The sequence below is a fragment of the Salvia splendens genome, chromosome 16, assembly GCF_004379255.2.
Source record: "Salvia splendens isolate huo1 chromosome 16, SspV2, whole genome shotgun sequence".
In the NCBI taxonomy this organism is placed as follows: domain Eukaryota; kingdom Viridiplantae; phylum Streptophyta; class Magnoliopsida; order Lamiales; family Lamiaceae; genus Salvia; species Salvia splendens.
The window spans coordinates 30,669,435-30,697,393 of NC_056047.1; the positions used below are offsets into that span (position 1 = coordinate 30,669,435).

General features: G+C 40.4%; 1 protein-coding gene, 1 long non-coding RNA gene and 7 other non-coding genes across 9 annotated transcripts; 2 read left to right on the forward strand and 7 right to left on the reverse strand.

Annotated features, from left to right (window-relative positions):
* The first annotated feature begins 5,310 nt into the window (after window positions 1-5,310).
* On the forward strand, window positions 5,311-6,927 carry LOC121770670 (transcription factor bHLH93-like). Its single transcript, XM_042167435.1, has 4 exons — window positions 5,311-5,834; window positions 6,301-6,435; window positions 6,517-6,684; window positions 6,753-6,927. Exons 1-4 carry the CDS (start codon window positions 5,403-5,405, stop codon window positions 6,837-6,839), a joined length of 822 nt encoding a protein of 273 aa, XP_042023369.1. The 5' UTR covers window positions 5,311-5,402; the 3' UTR covers window positions 6,840-6,927.
* A 4,802-nt stretch (window positions 6,928-11,729) lies between these two features.
* Window positions 11,730-20,966, forward strand: LOC121771704. The gene is made up of 2 exons (XR_006044200.1): window positions 11,730-12,660; window positions 19,343-20,966. It is a non-coding gene; the product is annotated as an uncharacterized LOC121771704 (long non-coding RNA).
* Window positions 20,967-23,468: 2,502 nt separating this feature from the next.
* LOC121772897 lies at window positions 23,469-23,587 on the reverse strand. Its single transcript, XR_006044509.1, has one exon. It is a non-coding gene; the product is annotated as a 5S ribosomal RNA (ribosomal RNA).
* Window positions 23,588-23,979: 392 nt separating this feature from the next.
* On the reverse strand, window positions 23,980-24,098 carry LOC121773013. The gene has a single exon (XR_006044620.1). It is a non-coding gene; the product is annotated as a 5S ribosomal RNA (ribosomal RNA).
* A 401-nt stretch (window positions 24,099-24,499) lies between these two features.
* On the reverse strand, window positions 24,500-24,618 carry LOC121772918. Its single transcript, XR_006044529.1, has one exon. It is a non-coding gene; the product is annotated as a 5S ribosomal RNA (ribosomal RNA).
* Window positions 24,619-25,020: 402 nt separating this feature from the next.
* LOC121772863 lies at window positions 25,021-25,139 on the reverse strand. The gene has a single exon (XR_006044475.1). It is a non-coding gene; the product is annotated as a 5S ribosomal RNA (ribosomal RNA).
* Window positions 25,140-25,540: 401 nt separating this feature from the next.
* Window positions 25,541-25,659, reverse strand: LOC121772901. Its single transcript, XR_006044512.1, has one exon. It is a non-coding gene; the product is annotated as a 5S ribosomal RNA (ribosomal RNA).
* A 402-nt stretch (window positions 25,660-26,061) lies between these two features.
* On the reverse strand, window positions 26,062-26,180 carry LOC121773122. The gene has a single exon (XR_006044694.1). It is a non-coding gene; the product is annotated as a 5S ribosomal RNA (ribosomal RNA).
* A 402-nt stretch (window positions 26,181-26,582) lies between these two features.
* LOC121772874 lies at window positions 26,583-26,701 on the reverse strand. The gene has a single exon (XR_006044486.1). It is a non-coding gene; the product is annotated as a 5S ribosomal RNA (ribosomal RNA).
* Window positions 26,702-27,959: the final 1,258 nt, after the last annotated feature.

Sequence of the window (27,959 nt, forward strand, 5' to 3'; positions counted from 1 at the left end):
TACCCTGAACTCCGCTTCTGCACTCGATAAGGCAACTACTTTTTATTTCTTGCTTCTCCAAGTGACTAGATTTCCTTCGACGAAGGTGAAGTAGCCTCCTGTTGATTTCCGGTCAATTGAAATGCTTGCCCAGTCTGCATCGGTGTATCCATAGATCCCCTTATTTTACTTCTTTTGAATAGTACCCCATGCCCAACTGTTCCCTTTAGATATCTTACTATTTTCAACGCAGCTTCATAATGATTCTTCTGTGGTCGGTGCATAAATTGACTTACAATGCCTACTGCGTAAGCAATATCTGGTCTTGTATGAGACAGATATATGAGTTTTCCCACTAAGCGTTGATATTTGCCTTGGTTTGCCGGTTCTGCTCCTTCCACAATCTGTAATCCGTGATTCACCAGAATTGGTGTGTCGGCTGGTTTGCAATCTAATAGTCCTGTTTCAGCAAGAATATCTAGGATGTACTTCTTCTGTCTTAAGAAGATACCACTTTCTACTCTCAGTACTTCTATCCCCAAGAAATACTTGAGATCTCCAAGTTCTTCATCTCGAACTCTTGTGATAAACCTTCCTTGAGTTTCTCAATTTCTTCATGGTCGTCACCAGTGATGATCATATCGTCTACGTAGATGATTAGAGATGTTATCCGACCGTCCCTCTTCTTCAAGAATAGTGTATGATCTGAGTTGCTTTGTTTGAACCCATACTTTGCCATAGCTTCGGTGAACCTTCCGAACCAGACTCTAGGAGACTGTTTGAGCCCGTACAAGGTTTTCCGTAGCCGACACCCTTCTCCCTTTCTGTAGCCATCGGAAAAACCTGGGGGAGCCTCCATGTAAACTTCCCTCTTTAATTCTCCATGTAGAAAGGCATTCGTAACGTCGAACTGATGTAAGGGCCAATCTCTGTTTGCAGCTACTGAGAGTAGAACCCGGATGGTATTCATTTTTGCCACTGGGGAAAAAGTTTCATCGTAGTCGATTCCATAGGTCTGCGTGTATCCCTTTGCTACTAGCCGTGCTTTATATCTATCAATAGAGCCATCAGGTCGGCGTTTAATTGTAAATACCCACTTGCATCCGACTGCCTTCTTTCCCTCGGGTATCATGCACTTTTCCCACGTACCATTTCTTTCCAGTGCCCCCATTTCTTTCTGCAGTGCTTCTCTCCAATGTTTGTATCTCCAAGCCTCCTCCACTGTACACGGGATTTCCTCTTCTTCATATAGTGCTGATTCAAATGCCTGAGCCATTTCTGAGAGGTGATTCTTGACCAAGAAGGCTCTTGAGTATTTGGTCTTTGTGTGAATATCGGGGCTGTATCTCTTCGGTGGAACTCCTCTGTTTTCTCTCGAAGGTAATTTATACCCCCCAATCTCTTCACTGATCTGTTCTTCCAACAAAGTACAAATCTCTGTTTCGCCTTGGTTTTCATCGCCTGAATCTGTACTTGTCTCTTGATTCTCATCAGTAACAATGTTAGTGGAATCAAGTGTGGTATTTTTTGGTGTAGTAACATCAGCAGAAGGACTTACAGTGGATATCAGGGAGGGAGAATTCTGGACAGTGGTATTGAGCGTTGGGGGCTGTATATGTGAGATCTTGTCGACCTCCTCTACTCCTTTTGTAAGGTTTGATGGTGTATGATGTAGTGGTACTGATGGCCAACTTAGTGAGTCGATTCTAGTATCATTCTCCCCTTGACCGCTAAGGTGGCTAAAGTAATAGTCTGTGTTGAGGAAATTGCAGTTCATAGTAGTGAACAGACAATTAGATTTGGGATCAAAACACCTATATCTATTTTGGTTTACTCCATACCCGACAAACACACATTTTAGTGCACAAGGGGATAGTTTGGTTCTTTCGTGTTTTGGAATGTGGACGAAAACTGAGCAACTAAATACCCGCGGTCGAAGAGTTAGAGGTAAGGGAATTTGAGCTAGAGTCGAGAGGATCTCTAGAGGTGTTTTTAGGTTTAGTGAGCTTGATGGCAATCTGTTTGAGAGGTAAGCTGATGCGGCTACTGCTTCTGGCCAGAATTTTCTTGGGGTGTTGGATTCAATAAGCATAGCACGGGTCATTTCCAAAAGGGTTCGGTTTTTTCTCTCTGATACTCCGTTTTGTTCTGGTGTATAGGGGCATGTAGTTTGATGTACAAGGCCCTTGTCGTGGCAAAACTGTTTCATATCAGAATTCACAAATTCTCCGCCATTATCTGATCGAAGGGTTTTTATGGCTTTTTGAAATTGAGTTTGGGCTAGGTTGTAAAAATGTGTAAAATTCTGGAAGGTTTCAGATTTTTGTTTAATAAAATATACCCATGTCATACGAGTACAATCATCGATAAAGAGAAGAAAATATTTAAAACCCTGCCCCCTAAAACTGGTGAGGGACCCCAAACATCAGAATGGACTAGATCAAACAAAGAATCAACTCTAGTGTTATTTGATTTGTAGGTTTGTCTGTGGCTTTTGGCCAAAACACAGGTTTCACAATACAAATCTCGACTGAATTTAGGAAAAAGCAGTTTTAAATAACCCGATGAAGGATGTCCTAGGCGGCGATGCCACAACCAAGCTTCCCTGTCCGCTGTCCCATGAGCCACCATCGCATGTCCATGTTGATCTATCTCATCCACATAATACTGCCCATTTCGCTCAGTGCCACGTCCAATAATCTTCCCTGTCCTGATATCCTATAGCAGGCAAAAATTCGGTTGCATTAGGAGAGTACAATTCAGTTCCTTGGTCACATGACTAATAGAGAGTAGTTTATGTGACATAGAGGGAGCATACAGGCAATTAGATAACGTTAAACTTGGTGAAATTCTAAAAGTTCCTGCTCCCACTACCGGTGTCAACTCTCCGTTTGCATTTTGAATATAACTCTTTGGTGCCCTATGCATGCTAGAGACATCAGATTTATCAAAAGTTACGGTATCTGTGGCTCCACAATCAAAAATCCATTTGTTATTTTTTGTACTGGAGGAAACGGACAGAACATATGATTCGGGCAGATTATCAGATAAATTCTCGAGTGGCTGAAATTTATTTTTGCAAACTAATGGGGTAGATTTGGGAATTTTTAAACTCGTAGGGTGCCTTTCGGAATTCATGATTTGTTTGGGTTGAGAATGAGGATATTTAATGGGGTGGGGTGGGGTGCCTTTCCTAATTTCTAAAAAATGATAGGGCTTGGGAATAAAGCCCCAAACCCTAGTTTACCTCCACCATTTCCGCCTCCAATTTGTTGTGCCGTGTCTTCTCGGATTCCTCCGTGAGCGAAGGAGACTGTTCCGAGGGTAATTTCCTCCGGCTGGTTGTTGCCTCGGGATGTCGTGGCCTTAGTGTTGCCCCTGATGGCGGCGGCCACCGGCCCTCCTCTATTCGCGACGGCCACCGGCCCTCCTCCATTCGCGACGGCTGCCATTCCTCTTCCTCGAGGTGATGGTTTTGATTTCCGCTCCTCCCACCATTCTGGTTAGCCGTGGAGTTCGAAGCATGTGTCCCGAGTGTGTTTTTTCTTTCCGCAGTGGGTGCATGTGAGTCGTAGCTTCTCCTCCTCCGTTTTCTTGTTCCAATTCCCGCCTGCGTTGCCACTGCTTCGGTGAGGGGAGGGGCGGTGAGCGGATTGGTTTATCCATGGCTGTCTTGCGATAAGTCCAGCCGCGACTCCCTAGGCAGCCCCGGTATCCCCTGCCTTCAGGATGTTTGCTCTGGTGTCCTCTCGCCGGAGGATTCCGTATGCCACCTCTACTGACGGTAGTGGTTCTAATCTGAGTATTTCCTTCTTAACTCCCTCGTACTTGTCGTTCAGTGCAACGAGTAACTGGTACAGCGTCTGTTATTCCTTCTCAGCATTGTGGATTTCGATATCTTCTGGGTATTTCATTCGACTGGGTTGTTTTTGATCGATTGAAACCCATAGATCATTTAGGATTGTCCATACATCCTCCAACGATTCATCTGTCTGCTTTAACCTGTTTGCTCTTGTGTATAGATCATATACTTGGATTTTATCGCCTCCGCTTACATATGTGACTTCCAAGCTCTTCCACACGTCTCGGGCTGTTGGGTATTGAGACACCCGATTCACCAATTTCTGATCTAGGTTTTGGATTAACCACGTGAACACGCAGTGGTCTCCTTGCTGCCATCTACCGAAGGCTGGATCGGTTTTAGCCGAAGGGGTTGGGACTCCAGTTATGTGAGACATCTTCCCCCTCCCGCTGATTGCCGCCGTCATGTGGATGGCCCAGAGTGAGTAATTCTCGCCATTGAGTTTGGTTCCGATCAGCAATGGTGAGGTATCGACTCTCTGTGTTTCAACTTTATTTTCTGACTGGTTTGGTATTGTGGTTATGACTTGCTGGCTTTGTGCGATGCTGGTGCGCATAAACTCAGCAAATAGTCGAGCGAATTGCTCATTTTCGGTTGGTTTTTGGGGTTGGTTTTTGTCGGAATCCGACATGGTATTGGTTTGAACAGAGGTTGCCGAGTCTTGGCCTTTTTGGTTTGGGTTTGGTTCTGAGACACTGATGAGACTTCTCTGAGTCTCACCCCTGCTCTGATACCATCTTGAATTTGGTATTAGGCATGGTTGAAGGGACGAAGTGTATAGGGAAGAATATTGTGGTAAATTGTGTTGCATTATTCACTTTGACTACCACTCTTTAAATAGAGTTTTACATCACTTGTACAAGGTAAGATTTACAGAATCATAAGAAATAAATTACTCAATCAATACTAATTAATTTATGCTGATTTTATTCTTATTTCCTTCTTTGGATGATTCTGATATCTTAACCTGATCTTCTTCCTTGCTACATACTACACTGACATACTGCACTGACACAAAATGAAAGAAAAGTAACAAATTATTTTTATGCTGATAATTATTAATTCTGTGAATCTGCAGTCTATGATGCTAACTTTAACATTTTCGTTTTAGACAGATTTGTGGGTCAAACCTTTCATTTGATACGCGACTTAAGAATATAATCCCTTTTACAATTATATTCCCTCCTCAGTTCTATAATACTCTACTAGAGACATTTATTTTCTCCAATTAATCTATTTCTATGTAAAACTGAAAACATATACAAGTGTACACGAAGCTCACCTTCTACTGTGTGAAAATTAGTGGAAAACTGAGCATCATTATTATATAAGTAAAATTGGAATTTCTCAGAAAAAGTAGATTCCATCCTAATATATTTAATTAGTAATCCATCTGGGTCTTATATTAACACAAGTTAGAATTGAACACATACACAAATAATTATTCTTTATAATTATCATTCATAATCTCGTCAATAATCATCTTATATATATATTCTTCCAACTCCCACTTAAATCCCACACATCCTTTGTTGGTAATTCTTTAGATAGAGAGAGAGTGATGGAGATTACTACTCAACACAGTCTCTTAGAGGAATTAATGATGGCACCGATAATCGACAATTCATCTTTCTCAACCGAATTCTTCCAAAACACTTGGAACTTCACTCAATCCCCAGATTTTTACATACCATCCACCAATCCTTCATTCGTAGACCTCTTCTCGCCGCAGGAATTCGGCAATCCTTTCCCCTTTTTCGATGCCCTAACTTCGCCGGAGTTGGGCTCCTTGGACGATACTCCCCCAATGTCGTTTCACGAAGACTACGCGGCGACAATGGAAGTGAATACACAAATTAGCGGCGAGAGGAAGAGCAAATCGAAGAAACCGGAGGGGCAGCCGTCGAAGAATCTGATGGCGGAGAGGCGGCGCCGGAAGCGGCTCAACGATCGCCTATCCATGCTCCGGTCGATCGTACCGAAGATTAGCAAGGTAAGTAATCATAATTAAACTTTTTCTTAAATGAAAATACCATATCTCATACTTTTTCATTCTCTTTGCTTTATTTTTTCTTCATAACTTACGAACAACCTTGTCACATGTTGAAAATACTTATGTGTCTACTTTTCTTTCTTATTTTATTCTATTCACCTAATTCACAAACAATGCAATTCACTTCGTCCCTAATAATTTGTCACTATTTTATTCGGCATGAGTTTTAAAAAATGTAATAAAAAATGGTTGAAAAAGTTAGTGGATCGTCCTACTTAATAAAATATGAGTGGATGAGTTAGTAGAACACGTGATCCACTAGCAAAAATAACAAATAGCCTAATTGACAGGTGACAAATATTTAGAAATTGACAAAAATAAAAATAGGTGACAAATTTATAAAATCACGTGCCAAAAAAAATGTTTCATATTTAAATATTGGACTAAAAAGTGTGTAGTGAATCAGATGGATAGGACGTCTATACTGGGAGACTCCATTGATTACATGAGAGAGTTGCTTGATAAGATTAACAAGCTAAGGGAAGAAGGAGTGGATGCGAAAGTGAAGGAGCACCAAATGCAGCTCAGGAACCCTCCCAAGGTTTATTCATACTTCATATTCCAAACTCATTTTTTTTCAGTTGTGAATCGCAAGTTTGACATGATGAATTTATGAATCAAGTTTGAGGTAGAAAGGAGAAGCGAGGATACTCGAATCGAGGTGTGTTGTGCTGCGAAGCCGGGGCTATTGCTGTCTACGCTTGCCACACTCGACACTATAGGCCTCGACTTACAACAATGTGTAATCAGCTGTTTCAGCGATTTTTCTCTCCAAGCTTCTTGTTATGAGGTACCTTCATTCAACAGCCACTATTTTCCTTTTTAGTTTTTAATGGAGAATTGGATGCTTCATTTCAGGATGCTGAGCAACGAGCAATGGTGAGTTCAGAAGATGTAAAGCAGGCATTGTTCACAAATGCAGGCTACAGTGGGAGATGCCTCTAGAGGAATGATTGTGTATTGTTGCGTTTGGGAATTCTTTTTATCTGGATCATTATTTGCTCATCGAATATCAAAGTAATTAATTGCCATCTGGAGTTTGCTCTCTTGCTATCGACACGTTTTAGAATATAATTGGTCTATGGCTAGCAAATCCGTAACATTTGGGAATGACAAATGTTTGCTAGTGTGTGGATATGCTAGAATATAATTGGTCTATCGATATACTGTATTAAATAAAAAATTAGTAAAATAGAAAAGAGGAAAAAGTAGAAATAATAAAATAACAAATAACAATAAGTATAAAAAATGTGTTAGTTTTTATAAAAAGAAAATAACTTTACTACTATAAAAGGCTAAAAAAAATGACTTTATTACTATAACACACGTAATTAGTAGTTTGCTGGTGGCATCCCAACCCATTAATTAGTCAGCCCAATAGGCAATTAGTGAATTACTCTTCAAAAACTTCATTTAACTAATCTAAATAGCAGTACTTGTAAAATGAAGCATTAAATAGGAGTATTTTTATTTTTTTACGAACATTACGAATAATTAAATTCATCAAATATACATACGCAACATGTGCAACAAAAAAATATAAAATAATAAAGGGTATTGAAATATACGTACCCGAAAAAATTCCAGAGTTAGTCCATCGAATTAAGATTGATTCTCATACAGTGTAACTGTTAAGAAACACAAGATGGATCATTCCTTTTTAGTATCAATTGAATAAAGTAGTACTACTTCATTGTCTTTAGCTCTTTTTGTCCCACTAGAATATACACTTTTGATTGGATATGAATTTTAAGTCACAATCTATCCTAATCTAAAGTGCAAGTTTGATGAAAAGTCCTTAATGCCCTTTTCGGAGGGAAAATGAAAAGATGAGGTGTCTTCTATTCAAAAATAATTTTTAAGGCAAAAACAATTGGACAAATAATAGCCCAATAAAATGCTAACTTCTTGAAGAAGTTTAAAAACACATTTAAATAGTGCACTACCATTAAATTTTTTTATAATTAAGTTATTAAATTTATATATTAATTAGACTTATATTTGAGTTAAATTGGAATCGTGCTAGAGAGTTTAGTTTGCCTTCCATTTATTTAGGTTAAAATTGAGATTTAATAATTTATTGCAATACTTTTTCTCCGAATTAATTCACAAGCTAAACGACAACTTATATATGTAATTCTTACAATTTCCATCCTATATTTACTCAATTACAGTTTTTAGTTCTTATATTTTAATTCGCCTCTAATTAAACAATACTACTAAGTTTATAGATTAAACTAAGGAATAAGATGCCATTATATATATTTAAAATTAAATCTAACTTATAAAGTTTGTATAACTTCTTAATATAAAGAGTATTGTAAATTCTCACATTATTCAAAACAAACAAGATGCATAAAATATTATCGTTATTTTAAGTGATAGTAGTAACTTACTTTTTATACGTATTTGTGGTGGGAAGTAAGAAATTTATTCTTTTCAATATAAAAAATTCATTTAGTCTTTGGCAATGTATATCAAGTTATGCTATGGTCTGAAATTAAAAGAAAGAAATAAACAGTCAACTAAAATGTGATTATTGGATAATACAAATTTTCTAACTTGACTTCTCAAAGAAGTTTTAATTTTATATGATTTAAATTATTCATATATTTAATGTGGATATGTTTAATATTCCATATATTTTTTTCAAATTAATTTTTTATAAATTAAGCTATTAAATTTATATATTAATTTGCCTTTTATTTGGATTAATGACTTGCATAGCACTTTCAATAAACATCTTTACTAACACATATTTTCTTTATTTGTATAGCTTATTCTAATTAATTCATACTCTTAGATCATTGGTCACACATCTTATTTTTGTCATTAATTTTATTGCTTTTACTTCACTTAGATTATAAATTAAAATTTCATAAATGTATCATTCACTTGGGAGTAGTAAATTCTTCATTTTGAGTGAGACAAGATAAGTACATTTCTGTTTTTTTAAATCTCCATATTGCTTCCAATTCTTATTTTCTATATATTTATTATATTTTATATTCATTATTTGAAACTCTTATGTCCCGTGCATAGCTCGGGTGTTAATACTAGTTAGCAAAATAAGAGAGAAGTAGAAAGAAAAAGTAACTACAATATTATCAGTGGAGAATGAGTGTCATTTTATTAGAAAGAATTTTTTTTTTCAAATTTAGAAAATATGTATTTTTATGGTACTAACTAAAAAGAACAAAAACATATTTTTGTGAGACTGATGGAGTATTTTTTTATCATATTAATAATATTATACTCTCAAAGAGCTGACAATTAACGCGAAAGAGCACATATTTAAAATTTTAATTATTTTATAAATAGTTGTTATACCGTTTTTATGTTTAAATAAGTTATGCCCAAAACATTTGAGGTTCCTTTTTATGCCTCGGTAAGTTGCACCCAGTAATTCTTTTAGGGCGTGTTTGGATCATACGTTTGCATTTCATAAGAAATGGTTATGAATGGTGTTGGGCAAGAAATGCTAAACCATTTCTTAATTTACAAAAATTGATGCTCCTTGTTTGGTTTTCCATTTATCATTTCTTGATATTTGGTCTATGATGTTTGGTATCCATGATACCAAAAGTGGGATACGGAAAAGACATTTTTACCCATAAATTTTTTTTGTGTTTGCAATTTTATCCTCCAATAAATAAATTAATTCCACTCTTTGTAAATTCATGAATCTGAAGACTAATTACATTCTCCCAAATTTTACTCTTCTCCCATCACAATTTATTTTCTTATGTTATTGAGTACACAAGTAGCTTTCATAGAAATCTACATACATTTCTCATTTATCTGACAAAATTGAAATGAATGGCATACAAAGTAAAAGAAATAGTGTATACAGCCTGATACGACTGCTTAAAGCTTAACACATTATTGATACATTAGAAAGTTATTCGGAGATCTACTAGTGTCCCCGGTAATCAGCTACATTGAATTAATTAAAAGGTCAAGTCCATCAATTCAGATGGCAGTGAAGATAGAGTATTAAAAGATCAAGTCCTTCAATTCAGATGGCAGTGAAGATAAGAGTATAGCAGTTCAAATAAGTTCTCATTCTTGCTTCCATACGCAACAAGTTTTTTTGCCGAATAATTGATAATAATATTTGCAAACCTTCAACGGTGAAGATAAGTAAATAATACAACACCCAAAATCAGAAAGTAACTGTTCATGTGGCTCGCTTGTGTGTGCATTCTGCCAATGATGCTATAAGGTAGTACAATTTGAGCTCTCTTCCTCTTCTTGTGCTGGCCCAATCGTGTGAGTATCAGGTGTATGATACATAGTCGAACAACAAGATAACTCTATATAATCTCCTCCAGCATTTGCACCACATTTTTGTCCTTTTTGGAAGTTCGATCCATCTTACACCAAGAAAATGGAAGATGCATAGAAATTAGGTAAATAAATAGAAACATTCAAACATCATGCTGAAATACAATGTTATTTGCTAGTTAGAAGGTATAAATGCAATAATATAGTATAACCACTTGTCTCCACAATAGCCACTGATATCATGTAAAGCACACACCATGGGAAATACTTGAAAGATGAACTTAAACCGTTAAGTAGAGGTTGATACTTATACACCCAATCTGTTCTGCCTCAACACTCCTAGGCTGGGTGAAATTTCTTAAAATTGAGTTTTTGGTCTCCAACAGACAAAAGCCTTAATTGAAGCATTTCCACTTCTAAATTCAGTCTAATGATTAATGAATAGCGTTTGTTTGTTAATTTCATTAGACTACAACTCATGAATCAAAGCACTGCTACCAAATATCCACACAAGCATGTAACAATCTCATTAATCATGTTGTTGCTATGTTGTAACAATCAAAACATTGGAATGAATGTTAATCAAAATGAAATCAACACCGAGCATCTCCAATGGCGGCGTCGTCACCGGTACGCCGATTTTTCGCGGACGCCGGTGCTGACGCCGAACCATTGCGAGCGGCGTCGGCGAAATCAGCGTCAAAATCGGCGTGCCCACGCCGATTCTTGGGCTGACGCTGATTCTCACGCCGATCCTCACGGCGCCATTATAGGCCCTGGATCGGCGTCAGACCGGCGTCAGATTTTAATTTTTTTTAATTCCGGGCAGGTGTCGACGCTGGCTGACCGAAGAAGCAGAAACTGAACTATACCGGTGATTATAGCGGCAGCAGCGGTGGTTCCCACGACCTCCCCGAGACGGCCCAGGAACCCCCAGAAACTGTACTTTTTAATTTTTGTACTTTTTTTTAAAATTAATGTACTTTTTTTAAAATTATTGAACTTTTTAAAATTTTAATACTATTATTCAATTTTCATGTATTTGTCTCGTAAATTAAATTTCGTATGTTGCTACGATTATAAATTAAATTATATAATTGTTATTAGTGATGTGGATAGGTTATGGGAGGGCTATTGCATGTCCAGTTGCATGTCCATATGATGTGGCAGGAGGATTTTAGTGCTGATTATGTGGCAGTGGCAAGGCTATGGGAGGGCTATTGCATGTCTAGAACCACTGGAGATGCTCTAACAAGACATAATTAGCATATTACTACTACATAAGACAAACAGAATTCTAATATCAAGAAAATAAAAGCTTCATTTTCTCATTCTGCAAGGTAAAATTTCATACAAGTAAATTTTTCGCCACGAATCAGCTTAAACTCCACGCGACTCTCCTAAACTCCCTATAAATATTTCTGTATGAGAAAGATTGGATTTTAAAGGTAATTTTGGGGGTTTATGTTTTCCTCTACAGTTGTTGTAACACCCCGAGTTTTAGTCCACGGATTTTCGGAGTATAAAAAAAAATTAGGATGAAGAGACGGTTGGAAATTAAGGTGCAAGGATATTTAAGTTTTGAATTACAAATTGTTGGAAAAATAGAAATACAAGAGAGTGATACATTTTTTGTGGGGACCTTACTACAATAAAGAACAAGTGACAACTAATCCTACTCTAAGCTTTGAAAGGAGCCAACATCAAGCTAGTGGCTAAATTTGGCCTTGGTCAAGAGCTATGCCAAGCCTAATGTTTAAACAATTGCTAAACTTAGCAATAGGACAAGTGAGTGATGTAGTAAATCTCATCTCTTGTCTTCCTCCACATCTTCTCGATTTCCACCGCCAAAACACTCCAAAAGCAGGCAGCCCTAAACCTGCAAAATCAACACAAAAATGGGGTTAAAAAAATAGGCACACAAGAAAGGGAGAAGGAGAGGCAAGCTCGATTAAGATGGTGGAAGTAATAGGCAAATAGCACAGCCAAGAGGCTGCAGAATTTGATGTGAGATCAGCCACAGTTGCCATCCCTAACTTGCACCAATATGGAATCAACCAAGGCTGCCACAAGGTAAGGGGATCCAACCACAAGCCAAAGAGGATAGAGGAATGGAAACCTCTCATCGAGACCGGAGAAACTGCCAAGGAGGGGCTGTTTTCTCCCAAGAATTTCACCATTCTAGCATAATCACAAAACTCAAAAAGGATGCCAACACTGCAGCCTCAAAATAGAAATTGGAGCTCTCCAATGCCTTACACCAATATAGTAGTGAAGCTTTAAGCCCAAAATCAAAAAGAAGAGAGAATCTTTAACCCAAATTAGACACAAAATGCCAAGGAGTTTTGGCTATAAATACCAGCCCCACCATCATCTCCTTCCTCACACCTCTCTATATTCACAAGACACAAGAAGTGCAACAAAAGAGGAAGGAGCAAGGAGGGCAGCCGCATAAACCAAAGAGGCCATCCAAACTAAGGTAATTCCCTCAACACCCTCCCTTGCATCACAGTAGAACAATCACAGTAGGCAATCGAGAACAAGAACTCAAGAGGACTTAGAATTAGCCTCAACAATCAGTAGAGGAAATTAGCATCACAAGTAGTCCAATAGCAAGTGGAGTTTGGAAAGGTTAAGCTTATTCCAATAAGCAACCAAATAAATTCCAACAAGTTCAGAGAGTTCCCAAATGGTTGAGTAACAATTTCACATAGCCACTGCCCCAAACAATCAATACGAAATAACTAAGAAATAGAAGAAATGAGGACTTAGCTTAGGCCGAGACCCACGGCTGTCCGGAGATGAGCAGGCACCGACGAAACCCTGTGTATCGCTGCAAGGACCGGCTGTCCACGCGCGGCGGAGAGGGAGACGAAGGAGAAAGGCGACGCCTTTCCCCTCAAATTGTGACTCCGCCGAGAGGGGAGCACTCTCCGGAGGAGGGCGTTCGACGGAGGGAGCGAACGCGAGCTCCGGTGTATGTTGTGGCTGCCTCGCGAAGGAGACAACGGCGAACGGAGATGGACGACGGCGGTAGGAGCCGCTGCTCGCGGCGCGAAGTAGTGGTCGGCGCGAGATGCTGGCACGACGGTGGAGCTTCGAGGATTCCGTCGAGATGGCGGCGTTCCGCCGGAGAAGGATGAGGCAAGAGGAGGAGGCAGCTGCTGATTTAGGGCATGAGTGAATTGGGGAATTTTGAGAAGAAGAGTGTTTGGAGGAGGGAGTCCGACGGATGGAGTATGAAATTGGGACTGCCCCATTTTTTTTTTCATTTGGGCCACCTAATAGACTAAGTGGGCTGCTTGGTCTAATAATTTGAATTGGGCCGATGAGGTTGATGAAGGGAATAAGTGGGATTTTAATCAGTTGGACCGAATGGAATTAATTTACGGAGGAGCTTGGGCATAAATTAATTTGGTCTTGTCCAAGAATTCTAATTAAGTTCTTGGGCCATGATTAATTAGGGCATGCATTCTAATTCTAATTCTAATTCTAATTCAAAGTTAAGAATTTTCTTAAGTCTTGTTAGTAAGTGGTGTTGTTTTTTTTTTAAAAAAGGTTATCTCCGCGAGCTAAGGTCGGAGTCAGGAAAAATCAAATTAATGAGTTTTAAGCGAACGAGGTGGGCTTTCATAACTAAGTATTTTACGAGCTTTCTATTTAAGATATGATTGTGGGCTTTCGAACTAAAGTATTTTAGTGAGCTTTAAGTTTAAAGTATGTTTACAGTTTTTATGAAAAATATTTAGTGGGCTTTCTGTTAAGATTTCAACTTTTATGAAAAGTATTTTCGTATGCTTCTATTTAAGATGCGATGTTAAGTGCTATTTACATAAAGTGAAAGTGATGTGATTTATATGATGTTATGTGTTGCTTTACGAGTGCTTATGAAGTGTAGCCTTCGCTGATATTTGAGTTCGGCTTTGACCGATAGAAAAATGAGTTTATGTTTCAAGAGTGTTTTATGAGGAGATGGAAGTTTTGGAAGTTTTGAAAGTTTTGAGTTTGGTTTTGACCGATAGAAGTGAGTTTTGTTGAAAGAGTGTTTACGAGGAAAATGAAGCCTTCATTGATTTTTGAGTTCGTCTTTGACCGATAGAAATGAGTTTTGATCCAAATACGTTTACGAGAAAAGAAGGGCAGTTTTGAAGGTTATGTGTGCGGCTTTTGATGAAAGAAAGATGAGTTATGTCAAAAACGGTTTGCTAGAAAAATAAAGTTGCAAGGTTATGTCAAGCCATGTTTTGTTTTGAACGTATGCCTATCCGACTGGCTAGCAAGGACGATGTCCCTACTAGACCAAGAATTTCAGTTTTTGTGAATTCGGGTTTGTAAGTGGGTTGAGCCCATACATTCCGTTTCACCAGGAGTTTTGTGAATTCGGGTTTGTAAGTGGGTTGAGCCCATACATTCCGTTTCACCAGAAGTTAGTGAATTCGGGTTTGTAAGTGGGGTGAGCCCATACATTCCGTTTCACCAGAAGTTAGTGAATTCGGGTTTGTATGTGGGGTGAGCCCATACATTCCGTTTCACCAGGAGTTAGTGAATTCGGGTTTGTAAGCGGTTGAAGCCCATACATTCCGTTTCACCAAGAGTTTCGTGAATTCTGTTCACTAGCAGGTTAGTGGGCTTCTGTTCCCCAGGAGTTAGTCAGATATGGCATATGTTCCAGGAAAATAGATCGAAAGATCGCTTTTGAAAAAGGAAAAGAAAAATGTTTTAGTGTTCTCGGACTTTTCCTAAAACCCCGAGTTCACTCAAAGAGTGGCTTGACAAAATCAATTTTTATGAAAATATATTTCGGCACGTGTCCACTGAGTACACCAAGTACTCAGCCCTGCATATGTTTTAAAAATGTGCAGGTTGAGCAGTGATGACAGCGGGCAGTGTTGAGCATAGACGATGAAGATCCTTCGATAGAATAGTACTTGGATGCGTCGCGTCTCTATACATGATGTCATCTACTCTTGACTCTTCCGCTGCAAAGTAAAATTTGAGTTTACAATCTTTGTATCAATCACTCTGATATAGATAAATTCGAGTTATTTCAGTTCAAGTTTCAGTTGTGCCACAGTTTTCCCCTTTCTTCCCCGCTTCTTTCATCCTCCCCTAGTCGCGATCAACTGGGCTTTCTATCCTTAGAAAGTGCGGTCGTGACAGTTGTGGAATCTGTTCAGTGATGGCAGACCCCAATCAAAGTATGCTTCCACCAAAACCTGCGTCGGCTATAAATTTGAGAGACAATTCACACAGAGTTGGACAAAGAACACAGTGTAAATTCATGTATCTAGGGTTCACTAAGATTTCATAAAAATTTCAAGTACTGATAAATAGATTCATTTTGCACATATACAAGATGAAGCCAACAAAAATTGGAAACATTAACATCCATATTAACAGATCCAATTAATAAAAATCGACACAATGTTGGATTATGCCAATTTTCGACCTATTTTTGGGTCCATTTCCGGAACATATGGAAAACACGATTATGTCGAGGCTACATTGAGAAAAACCTTACCTCGTCTCATTGATATGGCCGCCCTTGTCTTCTCCGACGCGAAGAAGGAAGTGTTGGTTTCGTATTGTGAATTGAAGGGGAGATAGGGAAGCTTGGGGTTATTTGGGATATTTCCACGGAAGAATCGCGTAACTCATCAAGGCAGAAATGGTAAATGACGTGAACTGCTAAGTTTCCCTAACTCAAGAATTAGGGTTATTTCACCGGCCTTGGCACAAAAGTCGGGCCATCAAGAAACGCTAACAGACAAACCAAACATCAGCTAGGCATAGAAATGGCCCAATTAAGGAGCGTAACAAACCAACCAAACACACCCTTAAAGGACAATTCTTTTTAGGATTACATTTGATGAATAACATCTATGTGTCTTGCTCGGTTGCTCTTACTATTTCATTATTTATGCAATTGTCGTGGATAAAATATTTGTTTTGTTATATTATTTAATTATTATGAATATTTTAAGATATTTTTGTAGTGGTAGCTCGTCACTAAGCGATTTTTACCATGATGTTTATTACTACTTTTCTTTTAGTTCACCTATTATGATGAACAAGTCTCGTTTCATTAAAAACATTGGATTACGGAGGAAATTCATGATTAAAAAAGGCTACATAATCGTACAAAATGACATAAATCTTAAAGTTGGAATCATTTATATTTTAACTTATTTTATTGTGAATAACTTACCACCGAATAGTTTTTAACGAAATACTTTCCACAATGTATATATATTACCAACCTTTTTTTATTACTAAGTTCATAAATTATAACAGAGTGAAATTTAATGAATGTTTAACAAAACATTATAAGATACTAAACGGCAGAAATAAGAAATGATGTCATATGCAAACATCTGGACCAACTCGAGACAATCCAGATCCTAAAATCCAAATTCTCACAATTTTATTCCACAAGCCAATAATTGCTAGATTTTGTTCGAAAAAATAAATAATTCATTCATTGAGAAATAATAAATAAATAATTCTCATTCTTGGTTACGTCGGAAATCGCCCCCTAGCACCTCAACTAGGATTTATCTTCCTTTTGTTCTCATTTGAAACGTATGTGCTCAATCCCGATAGAACAAGGTTCTATCAATTGGCGCTTTCATTGATCTACTCAACCTCCATCACAACTGGTATCTCTCAATTCCTCACCAATAAACCGCCATCACAGCCAATTCTCGATAAACTATCGATTCACAACAAATCAGTGAGATGATCATGGACTTACGTCGTCTAGTCGCTGCTCACGGCGAATTTCTAGCCAAGTTCGAGCAGCAAACATTGACTGAGGAGCCCCCAGACAGCCTCGACGTGCGCTCGATTCAGCTTTCGATGTGGCATAGTCGGCCACCCGATGTGAGCTGTCAGTTTCACACACTTCACTCCGGCAACAGCAACTCGCCAGTCCAGCCGCCACAACCAAAGGTAGCTTCATCAAATCGGACTTGGAGACCTCCGCTATCACGCACCACTGGAGAATTTATTCCCCGTTTTGGACTCCAAGCACCTCTCTTCAACGGAGATGACCCGGTAGGTTAGATTTTCGGAATTCAGGAGTATCTAAATCAATTTTAAGCTACTTATGATGTTCGTTTGGCTGTGATTGATAAACTTATCGAATACTCTGCGACCGATTGGTTTCATCATTATCAACAAAATAATGTTGAGGGCTCGGAGATGGATTTCTTAGTGGCAGTTCGTTACCGTTTCGCGCCTGAATTATCTGTTGAGATTTTAAATATAGTTGATGGCTAGCAACTAGATGCTCCACCTATGAGCACGTTCCATATAGATTCAGAATTTTTGGATGCTCAACTTGAACGAATAGCGATTCACTTGCTTACTTCGGAGTTCTGATGGGATCCGGTGCATTAGTGTGATACGCTCGGATTTTACACTATTTTAAGGCCATTATTTAGTCCGTTTTGAATGTCAAAGTCGTATTACATGTCCATATTTTGCATATTTTATCTATTTTGGTATCTTGATGTGTTTTGTGAGAAATGTGTAAAACAGAGTCCAAAAAGATAGCTAAAAGTCGAAGTTGGAAATTTGGAGCTTTCAAGACGCCAGCAGTCCGCTGCAACACATCCAGCGACCGCTGGCCAACACCGACCGCTGAACAGATAGCGGTCTGCTCCGGGAAAGTTGTACTGAAACGAAGAACATGCCCAACGACTGCTCCAGAAGTTCCAGTAGATACGGGATGATTGCCATCGACCGCTGAACCCTAGTGCAGCGACCGCTGATCAAGGGACAAAGGCTATGGATCACTCGTCAGCGATCGCTGATGATTGTGCAGTGGCCCGCTGGAAAAACGCGGCGCACAGATTTGACCTACTTTCCTCTCAAGATTTACCATACTTTGCTACCTTTTTCCTTAATTAAGGGGGACGAATTTGTAGCTATATATACCCCCTCAAGCTTCATCATTAAGGATCTTATTTTTTCTCCATAATTCCAGAGAGAGAAATATTTGAGAGTTCTACATTGCTCAAGGGTTTTGAAGTAGGAATCGAGAGAAGATCAATGCTACAGGGATTCAACCTTTGAGTTTTATTTGCTTTAGTTCTTATGTTCTTTATGATTTCCCTACAAACTACTCCCTCCGTCCCCTAATAGGAGTCGCTCTTTGACCAGGCACGAGTTTTAAGAAATGTAGAGAAAAGTTGGTTGAAAAAGTTAGTGGAATGTGAGACCCATATTTTTATATTGGTTTTATAATAAAATGTTAGTGGAGTGAGTTAGTGAATTTTGGGGCCTACTACCATTTATGGTAAAAATGAAGAGTGACTCTTAATGGGGGACGACCCAAAATGGAAATTAGCGACTCTTATTCGGGGACGGAGGGAGTATGTTTTTAGATTATTTCTTCATGTGTAACTAAATTCATAGAATTCTAGGGATGTGTTAGTAACGACTTTGGTTATACAATTCCATTTTATTTAATATCCGTTTTGTTCATACTTTGGTTCTATTCTAAGTGTTGGATGGCTGCTTCACGTTTGAGTGAGACATTCTGTGATGATCTATTGACTTGTTACATAATCGCGAGAGGAGGTTGGCGAGTTAGAAGTGCTTAGTTGACACTACAATTAGCTTCCTTTAAAACAACACTTTTAATTGAGAGTGAGGAGTTTTTAAGGGCTTAGGAGATTTATGGAGTTACAAATCCACGATTGACGCCCCTAGTGTCTGTAATCTACGCTTATGCCGCATGAGCAAAACTTATGTGACTCGTTCTATCAAAGTATGAATTGTGCTAGGGTGTTGTAGTTGGAATTTGTATAACCAAAACTGTGAAAGCACATCCCTGGAATTCCCTTATCTTATCTGCTTTATCTCTATGTTTTATCTGCATTAATTGTTTATTTCTGTTTTTATTTTAAAAAATTCCATTCTAAATAGTAAAAGAAGCTTAGTAGAATGTAGACAATTTGTGTCTGTTTTCCTGTGTTCGATATACAATACTAACCTTTAGCTATACTATATATTCTGTACACTTGCAGGTTTATTTAGTGCTAATAAAAAGTGCATCAAGTACCACTTTCGATTCAAACGGACTATTTTACTACTTTGGATTTCATTGCTTTCAGTTTTTAATTTTTGTTTTGTTTTATTTTTGCCTTCTACAGGTTGTGCATGCGAACACGTTCTGGGAAGGACATCTTAGAGCCGCTCGATCTAGAACTTCAGAAGACACGTAGGAGAATAAGAAGAGATCAAGACGATATGGGGGACCACACTAAAGTAGAGATAGAAAGACTGCAGATCTTGGTCATGCAGTTGATGGATGAGAAGGCCGCAGAGAAGGTGGTCAGAGAGGAGTAGGAAAGGAAGAATAAAGAGATAGTACCCTTGATGCACATGTTCAATCATGGGAATACCATAACCTTTCCCGAAGGCCCTCGTATTGATGCTAACAATTTAGAACTGCGAATGCCCCTTATACAAAGGGTAGAGTAGTATCCTTTTGCAGGTAGGGCCACCGAGGATGCCAACCGCCACCTCACCAAGTTTGTGGAGATTGCGAACACCTTGAAGTTGAATGGCGTCGACGACGACATCATAAGGGTAAGACTCTTCCCATTCTCTTTGATTAATTCTGCTAAATAGTGGTCTGAGTGTTTGCCCGTATAGCAAGTCTCCACGTGGAATGATATAGTAGCGGCCTTCCTCGAAAAGTACTATCCGCCAGGCACAATCCTAAAGCTCAAGAGTGAGTTCTTCCAGTTCATACAAGGCCACGACGAGCCACTCTACGAGGTTGTTGCTCGCTTCAAAGGCCTCCTCCGCAAGTGCCCCAACCACGGTTTACCGTGGACCATGAGGTAGGAGTTTTATATAATGGTTTCATTGAAAAGATTTCCGCGAATGGAGGATTTCTGAGGAAGAGTGGACCGGAGGCCATGGCGGTCATAGAGGAGTTCGCCGCCAATAGTAGAGGGTGGTCAAAGGAGAGGCATAACTCGAGAAGGGTGGCAGCCATTGAAGAGGCCGAGGAGAGTTCACTTGCTAAGGAATTGACCGAGCTTAGAGTGAGAGTAGATAAGATGGACACGTCCAAGAGGGAGGATCCAATCCCACCAACTTCTGTCATCGCAGTCAATCCATCAGACATCCCACCTACTGATAAGGCTCGTTTCATGCATGTGTTCTGTGTCAAATCTACGCCCAATTCTGTATTCTAACGTGCAATTATGAGCCATGTGTGTGCAAAGGTCCGCCATATTCGTAGTATGAGCTGATCAGTTGGGCGGACAAGCGGATCAAGGAAGAGAAGTTGTTTGGCTACATAAACGGACCAAGACAAAACAATTGGCAGTAGCAGGAGCACCCGATTGGGAGACGGAGCGAAACACAAGAAAGATCCCCTAAAGCAAGGGCAAGACAGACTTTTCAGAAGACGGTTGGCCTAGGGATCAAGACCTCACGACTTCCTATAATTGAAAATAGAGAAGGAGGAAGGAGGCAACGCTCAACAGACTCAGCTTTCTCCCAGGGTTGAAATGGGGGCTCCCAACACTCCAAATTCCTGATTTCTGCCACACACACTTGGTTCATAGTTTAGTTTTAGTTTTAGTGGGGTTGGGTGTTTGTTTTCATACTTTCATCTTGGTGCTGTAATTCCGTTCCGAGAAGGAACGAAGATACAATCTGTTGTTTTCAAGTTTGTTACGCTTGTTTTATGTTTTCTTGCTGTTATTGACTCTGGTGTTTTTGTGAAGTAAATCCAATGAATCATCTCCGTTTCCCTCATCTTGTTCCATTCCATGCATGAATTCTCTGTCATCTTTGATTTCCGTTTTACGATGAGTCTGTCAGCTATGTTTCTTGTCATTATTAAATCTGTTGGATCTGAGTCGTTACCTTATGAATTCTGCTTGATTGCGAAGAAATCTTGAAGGGAACACGCAAGGATGTTTAGATCTGGTTATTGACAGTATGGTAGAGTAGATTAGCTTGAGTTTACATTGATTAAGTTTTGATTTTTGCATGAGTATGAATCGGTTAGTTTATCTACGTGTTTACAATCGTCTTTTTTCTGCTTACTCTGATTCATGTGTTGGTATTGTAAGTTTGAGTCTTCAGGCGAAGTTGTTACAATGGAATTTTCTGCAGATCTGATGTATTCTGTTTTTTATTTGATTGTATGAGGAAGATGAGTTCGTTAGTGAAGTTTCGCTTTATCGTACATTTTGCAGAGCTCTGACACCAGCTCACTTTTATTCTGTTTGGCTATTTTAGGAAACCGTTGTACAAGTTTATAGATTAGAATGAGCTGATCATTTTAGCTTAGTTAACCTCTCAGTTTGTCACAACCCTCAGTAATCTCAACTTAAACCACTTTAGTGAAGCGTGGTAGTAGCCATTCCCAACTTGTCTCCAACAAATATAGAACACATCTTCCCTATGTGATTCGACCCTTACTTCCCTTTACTCAGTAGTAGTACTGTGGGTTAAGGTTTTGAAACAGCTCTTGAGTTCCTTCTTTCGCACAAGATGAGTCAGAAATAAGTCAAGTTGATCAGTTTAATTGCTCACTGATCCATTCACATGCATCTGCAGTGAAGACATTCATTGATCAGTTGGATCAATTTGAATTTCCGATTTAATCAATCCACAACGACAGGAGTATTAAGGATGAAACACAAAGAGACTGCAATTTCAAATGCACCGTTGCCGGGGAGGATGGCGTTCTTTATACATTTGTTGCAAGATATCTTGGTGTAAATATTGTTGATAATTTACTTTTCTTCCTTTTTGGTTTTAAGTTGGAACAAAGATGGCTCAGGTCACCCAAGAGTGCAAACAACAACTCCTATACATGATGAACAATTGTTGTTTGGTCCAGAGGAAGCTAACCCACTGGTGTGGACCAAGGGTGCGACAGGGGAGACACAACACCTAAATGGGTAGAGCATCTAAGGTTTTTTTTAAAAGGATTAGTGTAAATCTTGTAAATAAACTTTTTGTTGTTTTTTGTTTTCCCTAGTTGGAAGGCACCAGGTTAAGAAGGCGAGAAGAGGAAGAAGTGGTGCAAGACACTGTCCGATCCAAACCCTTTTCCGTCCAGCCGACTGACCCAAGGGACAGCAGTGAAAGAAGTCAAGACATCAGCTTAATGAGTCCGTCTGAGTCAAGGGCCACCTCGAATGAGGAAGAGGCAACCACGGGTTACGAGCAGAAGAATGATCCAGAGATAGGTTCACTGTATACCCACTTGGGAAACGAACCAACAACTGCTATCTCCACCACCTCGGGGCAAGAGGTAATATATGTTAAGTCGGACCTACTGGTCATCTTACCTGTGTTCTTCGGAGCTAGTACCGAAAGTCCAATTAAGTTCCTGAGTGAGTTCAACAAAATTTGTAGAGTGCAGCAAAGACCGACTGGGTCAAGTGAGGATGATTTCAAGCTGAGAGCCGTTCCTCTCTCTTTGAAGGGCGAAACAGATGTTTGGTTTAGGGGGTTACCGCCTAACACAATCAAGACATGGTTAGATTTCAAGAGGGAGTTGTTAGATCAATTCTTTCCAGTGGCAAAGACGAATGTTCTCTGAAGGGAAATCAGAGAAGTTACACAGTGGAATTCCCAGGGGTCTGCTGGACACTCTGCAGTGGCCTGCTGGCCGAGAGTCAGAAACACCCGATTCCAGACAGCCTGTGCAAAACAATGGGACTGTTCTCCCATTCCAGCCAAAGAGGAAGTTTAAGCTTGAAGAACAATTCAAGCATTTTCGTAATATGTTTTGCAAGGTCCACACTAATCTTTTTATTGTCAAAACTTTGCAGGAGATCCCTAGGTACGCTAAACTCCTAAGGGAGGCGGTGATGAATTAACAAAAGCTCAAGAAGGCCAACCTCAAGCTACCCTTGCACTGTAGCAAGATCATCCAAAAGGAGAGGGAAGTCAAGCAAAGAGACCCCGACCAGTTCATCATTAGGTGCTCAATTGGAAAAGGTAAGGCAGATAAAGCTCTCTGCGACTTGGGGGCAAGCATAAACATCATGCCCTTAAAGTACAGCGAGAAGCTCAACATCTGACCACTTTTCGACCTGAAATGCCGTTTTGGGCACTTTTCGACCTGAAATGCTGCTTTTCGGCACGTTTAACGCTGTGGGACCCACTCGTCATCAGCGCGCGAAGAACTTCGTGCCTTCCTTCTTCGCACTGTTCAACCACTAGCAGGTCATCGATTTTCGCACCTCAGTAAGAGCAACTGAAATGATGAAAAAAAAATTGACGTACTCGCAAAAAGGGGTGCAACACGAGGACTTCCCAGGGGGTCACCCATCCTAGTACTACTCTCGCCCAAGCACGCTTAACTTCGGAGTTCTGATGGGATCCGGTGCATTAGTGCTGGTATGATCGCACCCATCAAACCATCCGCACTTTATTCTTTCATATCGTACGCAGGTTCTGATCTCCCACCCTTCAGACGGCCATAACTTTTGATCCGGAAGGAGTTACGGGACCCACAGCATATCATCGCGAAGCTCTCGCCGAGCCCCTCGTCCCCAGCCACGGGCGAAGCCCGCCGCTATAGCCGGGGGCGGAAAAAAGGTCGTTTCGAGCCGTTTTGGGCACTTTTCGACCTTAAATGCTGCTTTTCGGCACGTTTAACGCTGTGGGACCCACTCGTCATCAGCGCGCGAAGAACTTCGTGCCTTCCTTCTTCGCACTGTTCAACCACTAGCAGGTCATCGATTTTCGCACCTCAGTAAGAGCAACTGAAATGATGAAAAAAAAATTGACGTACTCGCAAAAAGGGGTGCAACACGAGGACTTCCCAGGGGGTCACCCATCCTAGTACTACTCTCGCCCAAGCACGCTTAACTTCGGAGTTCTGATGGGATCCGGTGCATTAGTGCTGGTATGATCGCACCCATCAAACCATCCGCACTTTATTCTTTCATATCGTACGCTCCCGTACGCAGGTTCTGATCTCCCACCCTTCAGACGGCCATAACTTTTGAACCGGAAGGAGTTACGGGACCCACAACATATCATCGCGAAGCTCTCGCCGAGCCCCCCTTCCCCAGCCCCGGGCAAAGCCCGCCGCTATTGCCGGGGGCGGAAAAAAGGTCGTTTCGAGCCGTTTTGGGCACTTTTCGACCTTAAATGCTGCTTTTCGGCACGTTTAACGCTGTGGGACCCACTCGTTATCAGTGCGCGAAGAACTTCGTGCCTTCCTACTTCGCACTCTTCAACCACTAGAAGGTCATCGATTTTCGCACCTCAGTAAGAGCAACTGAAATGATGAAAAAAAATTGACGTACTCGCAAAAAGGGGTGAAACACGAGGACTTCCTAGGGGGTCACCCATCCTAGTACTACTCTCGCCCAAGCACGCTTAACTTCGGAGTTCTGATGGGATCTGGTGCATTAGTGCTGGTATGATCGCACCCATCAAACCATCCGCACTTTATTCTTTCATATCGTACGCTCCCGTACGCAGGTTCTGATCTCCCACCCTTCAGACGGCCATAACTTTTGAACCGGAAGGAGTTACGGGACCCACAGCATATCATCGCGAAGCTCTCGCCGAGCCCCCCTTCCCTAGCCCCGGGCAAAATCCCGCCGCTAATGCCGGGGGCGGAAAAAAGGTCGTTTCGAGCCGTTTTGGGCACTTTTCGACCTTAAATGCTGCTTTTCGGCACGTTTAACGCTGTGGGACCCACTCGTTATCAGTGCGCGAAGAACTTCGTGCCTTCCTACTTCGCACTCTTCAACCACTAGAAGGTCATCGATTTTCGCACCTCAGTAAGAGCAACTGAAATGATGAAAAAAAATTGACGTACTCGCAAAAAGGGGTGAAACACGAGGACTTCCCAGGGGGTCACCCATCCTAGTACTACTCTCGCCCAAGCACGCTTAACTTCGGAGTTCTGATGGGATCCGGTGCATTAGTGCTGGTATGATCGCACCCATCAAACCATCCGCACTTTATTCTTTCATATCGTACGCTCCCGTACGCAGGTTCTGATCTCCCACCCTTCAGACGGCCATAACTTTTGAACCGGAAGGAGTTACGGGACCCACAACATATCATCGCGAAGCTCTCGCCGAGCCCCCCTTCCCCAGCCCCGGGCAAAGCCCGCCGCTAATGCCGGGGGCGGAAAAAAGGTCGTTTCGAGCCGTTTTGGGCACTTTTCGACCTTAAATGCTTCTTTTCGGCACGTTTAACGCTGTGGGACCCACTCGTTATCAGTGCGCGAAGAACTTCGTGACTTCCTACTTCGCACTCTTCAACCACTAGAAGGTCATCGATTTTCGCACCTCAGTAAGAGCAACTGAAACGATGAAAAAAAATTGACGTACTCGCAAAAAGGGGTGAAACACGAGGACTTCCCAGTGGGTCACCCATCCTAGTACTACTCTCGCCCAAGCACGCTTAACTTCGGAGTTCTGATGGGATCCGGTGTATTAGTGCTGGTATGATCGCACCCATCAAACCATCCGCACTTTATTCTTTCATATCGTACGCTCCCGTACGCAGGTTCTGATCTCCCACCCTTCAGACGGCCATAACTTTTGAACCGGAAGGAGTTACGGGACCCACAACATATCATCGCGAAGCTCTCGCCGAGCCCCCCTTCCCCAGCCCCGGGCAAAAGCCCGCCGCTATTGCCGGGGGCGGAAAAAAGGTCGTTTCGAGCCGTTTTGGGCACTTTTCGACCTTAAATGCTTCTTTTCGGCACGTTTAACGCTGTGGGACCCACTCGTTATCAGTGCGCGAAGAACTTCGTGCCTTCCTACTTCGCACTCTTCAACCACTAGAAGGTCATCGATTTTCGCACCTCAGTAAGAGCAACTGAAATGATGAAAAAAAATTGACGTACTCGCAAAAAGGGGTGCAACACGAGGACTTCCCAGGGGGTCACCCATCCTAGTACTACTCTCGCCCAAGCACGCTTAACTTCGGAGTTCTGATGGGATCCGGTGCATTAGTGCTGGTATGATCGCACCCATCAAACCATCCGCACTTTATTCTTTCATATCGTACGCTCCCGTACGCAGGTTCTGATCTCCCACCCTTCAGACGGCCATAACTTTTGAACCGGAAGGAGTTACGGGACCCACAGCATATCATCGCGAAGCTCTCGCCGAGCCCCTCGTCCCCAGCCCCGGGCGAAGCCCGCCGCTAATACCGGGGGCGGAAAAAAGGTCGTTTCGAGCCGTTTTGGGCACTTTTCGACCTTAAATGCTGCTTTTTCGGCACGTTTAACGCTGTGGGACCCACTCGTTATCAGCGCGCGAAGAACTTCGTGCCTTCCTACTTCACACTCTTCAACCACTAGCAGGTCATCGATTTTCGCACCTCAGTAAGGGCAACTGAAATGATGAAAAAAAATTGACGTACTCGCAAAAAGTGGTGCAACACGAGGACTTCCCCGGGGGTCACCCATCCTAGTACTACTCTCGCCCAAGCACGCTTAACTTCGGAGTTCTGATGGGATCCGGTGCATTAGTGCTGGTATGATCGCACCCATCAAACCATCCGCACTTTATTCTTTCATATCGTACGCTCCCGTACGCAGGTTCTGATCTCCCACCCTTCAGACGGCCATAACTTTTGATCCGGAAGGAGTTACGGGACCCACAGCATATCATCGCGAAGCTCTCGCCGAGCCCCTCGTCCCCAGCCCTTTTCAAACCTCAAAACGGTTTTAAAATTGTATTTTGAAGTATAAAAGCGCCGATGCAGAATAATATTGTCACAAAATTGTGTGTAATCTTTTTTGTATTCTGTATCAATTTAAATTAGTACTATACTTTATCATAGTCGAGTTTCATTACATTGCAATATAGTGACCCTAATACGCTAAAAACTCAAACCTTGAAACCTAAATCCTAAACCCTTAACGTTAAAATATAATCATCATGACCAACAAATGAGCCAAATATAAATAAAATCCTCCCTCCGTTCCAGTTCAATTTTACTTTGTTAATCACTTTAAAACAAACTTTAATAATAGAAAAAAATAAAAAGAATATCATAACTTCATGTTAAACAATATGAAGAGTATTGGAAAATATGGAGGGAGTGAAAAACGTGATGAAAAAATTATGTGAGTGGATAAATTACCAAATGTCATATATTTATAGACCAAAAAATAGAAGATAACTCCTCATAACTTTTTCACTTTCTTCACCTATTATTAAAAATTTTAAAACCTTTTAATTTCCTAAAAATTAAAAACTAAGCGTTACGTAAATGTTATCAAATTTTGGGAAATGAATGACAATAATTTCCGCCATTGTATTTGTATGAAATGAGTAACGAATAAATGTATAATAAATTTTGGAAAATGAAATGGAAGACCATTGAAGCAATAATCTCATAAGTTACTTTACAACATTTCGGTTAATCCGCATACTCATACAACAAAAGGTCGTTATTCCTCATACTTATAAATACCAATCAATGGCAATATTAAATCTCCGTAAATATCATTATGGATTTTATATAATTGTATAAAATACTTCAACACCAATGTAGAGACTTTAATATCATGGGGATATTGAAACCTCAATCAAAATTCAGTAAAAACCAAAACTTTTCATTTTGTCCACTAATGATTAGAATTAAATAAAACTTTTTAATTTCCTCAATATTAAAACCCCACAAATTGGAAATTTTAAAATTTATATCAATACGTTATTAACTACGGTTAAATTTTATTGGATTGTATTTTATATTTTATTATTAATCAAAGTAATGAAATATGAAAAGATGCTAAAAATG

Excerpts from the sequence above, each read along its gene's own strand:
- LOC121770670 (XM_042167435.1), top strand. The coding sequence starts at position 5,403 with ATGGAGATTACTACTCAACACAGTCTCTTAGAGGAATTAATGATGGCA. Across the intron at positions 5,835-6,300 it reads TCGTACCGAAGATTAGCAAG|ATGGATAGGACGTCTATACT; the intron begins GTAAGTAATCAT and ends GTAGTGAATCAG. Across the intron at positions 6,685-6,752 it reads TCCAAGCTTCTTGTTATGAG|GATGCTGAGCAACGAGCAAT; the intron begins GTACCTTCATTC and ends GCTTCATTTCAG.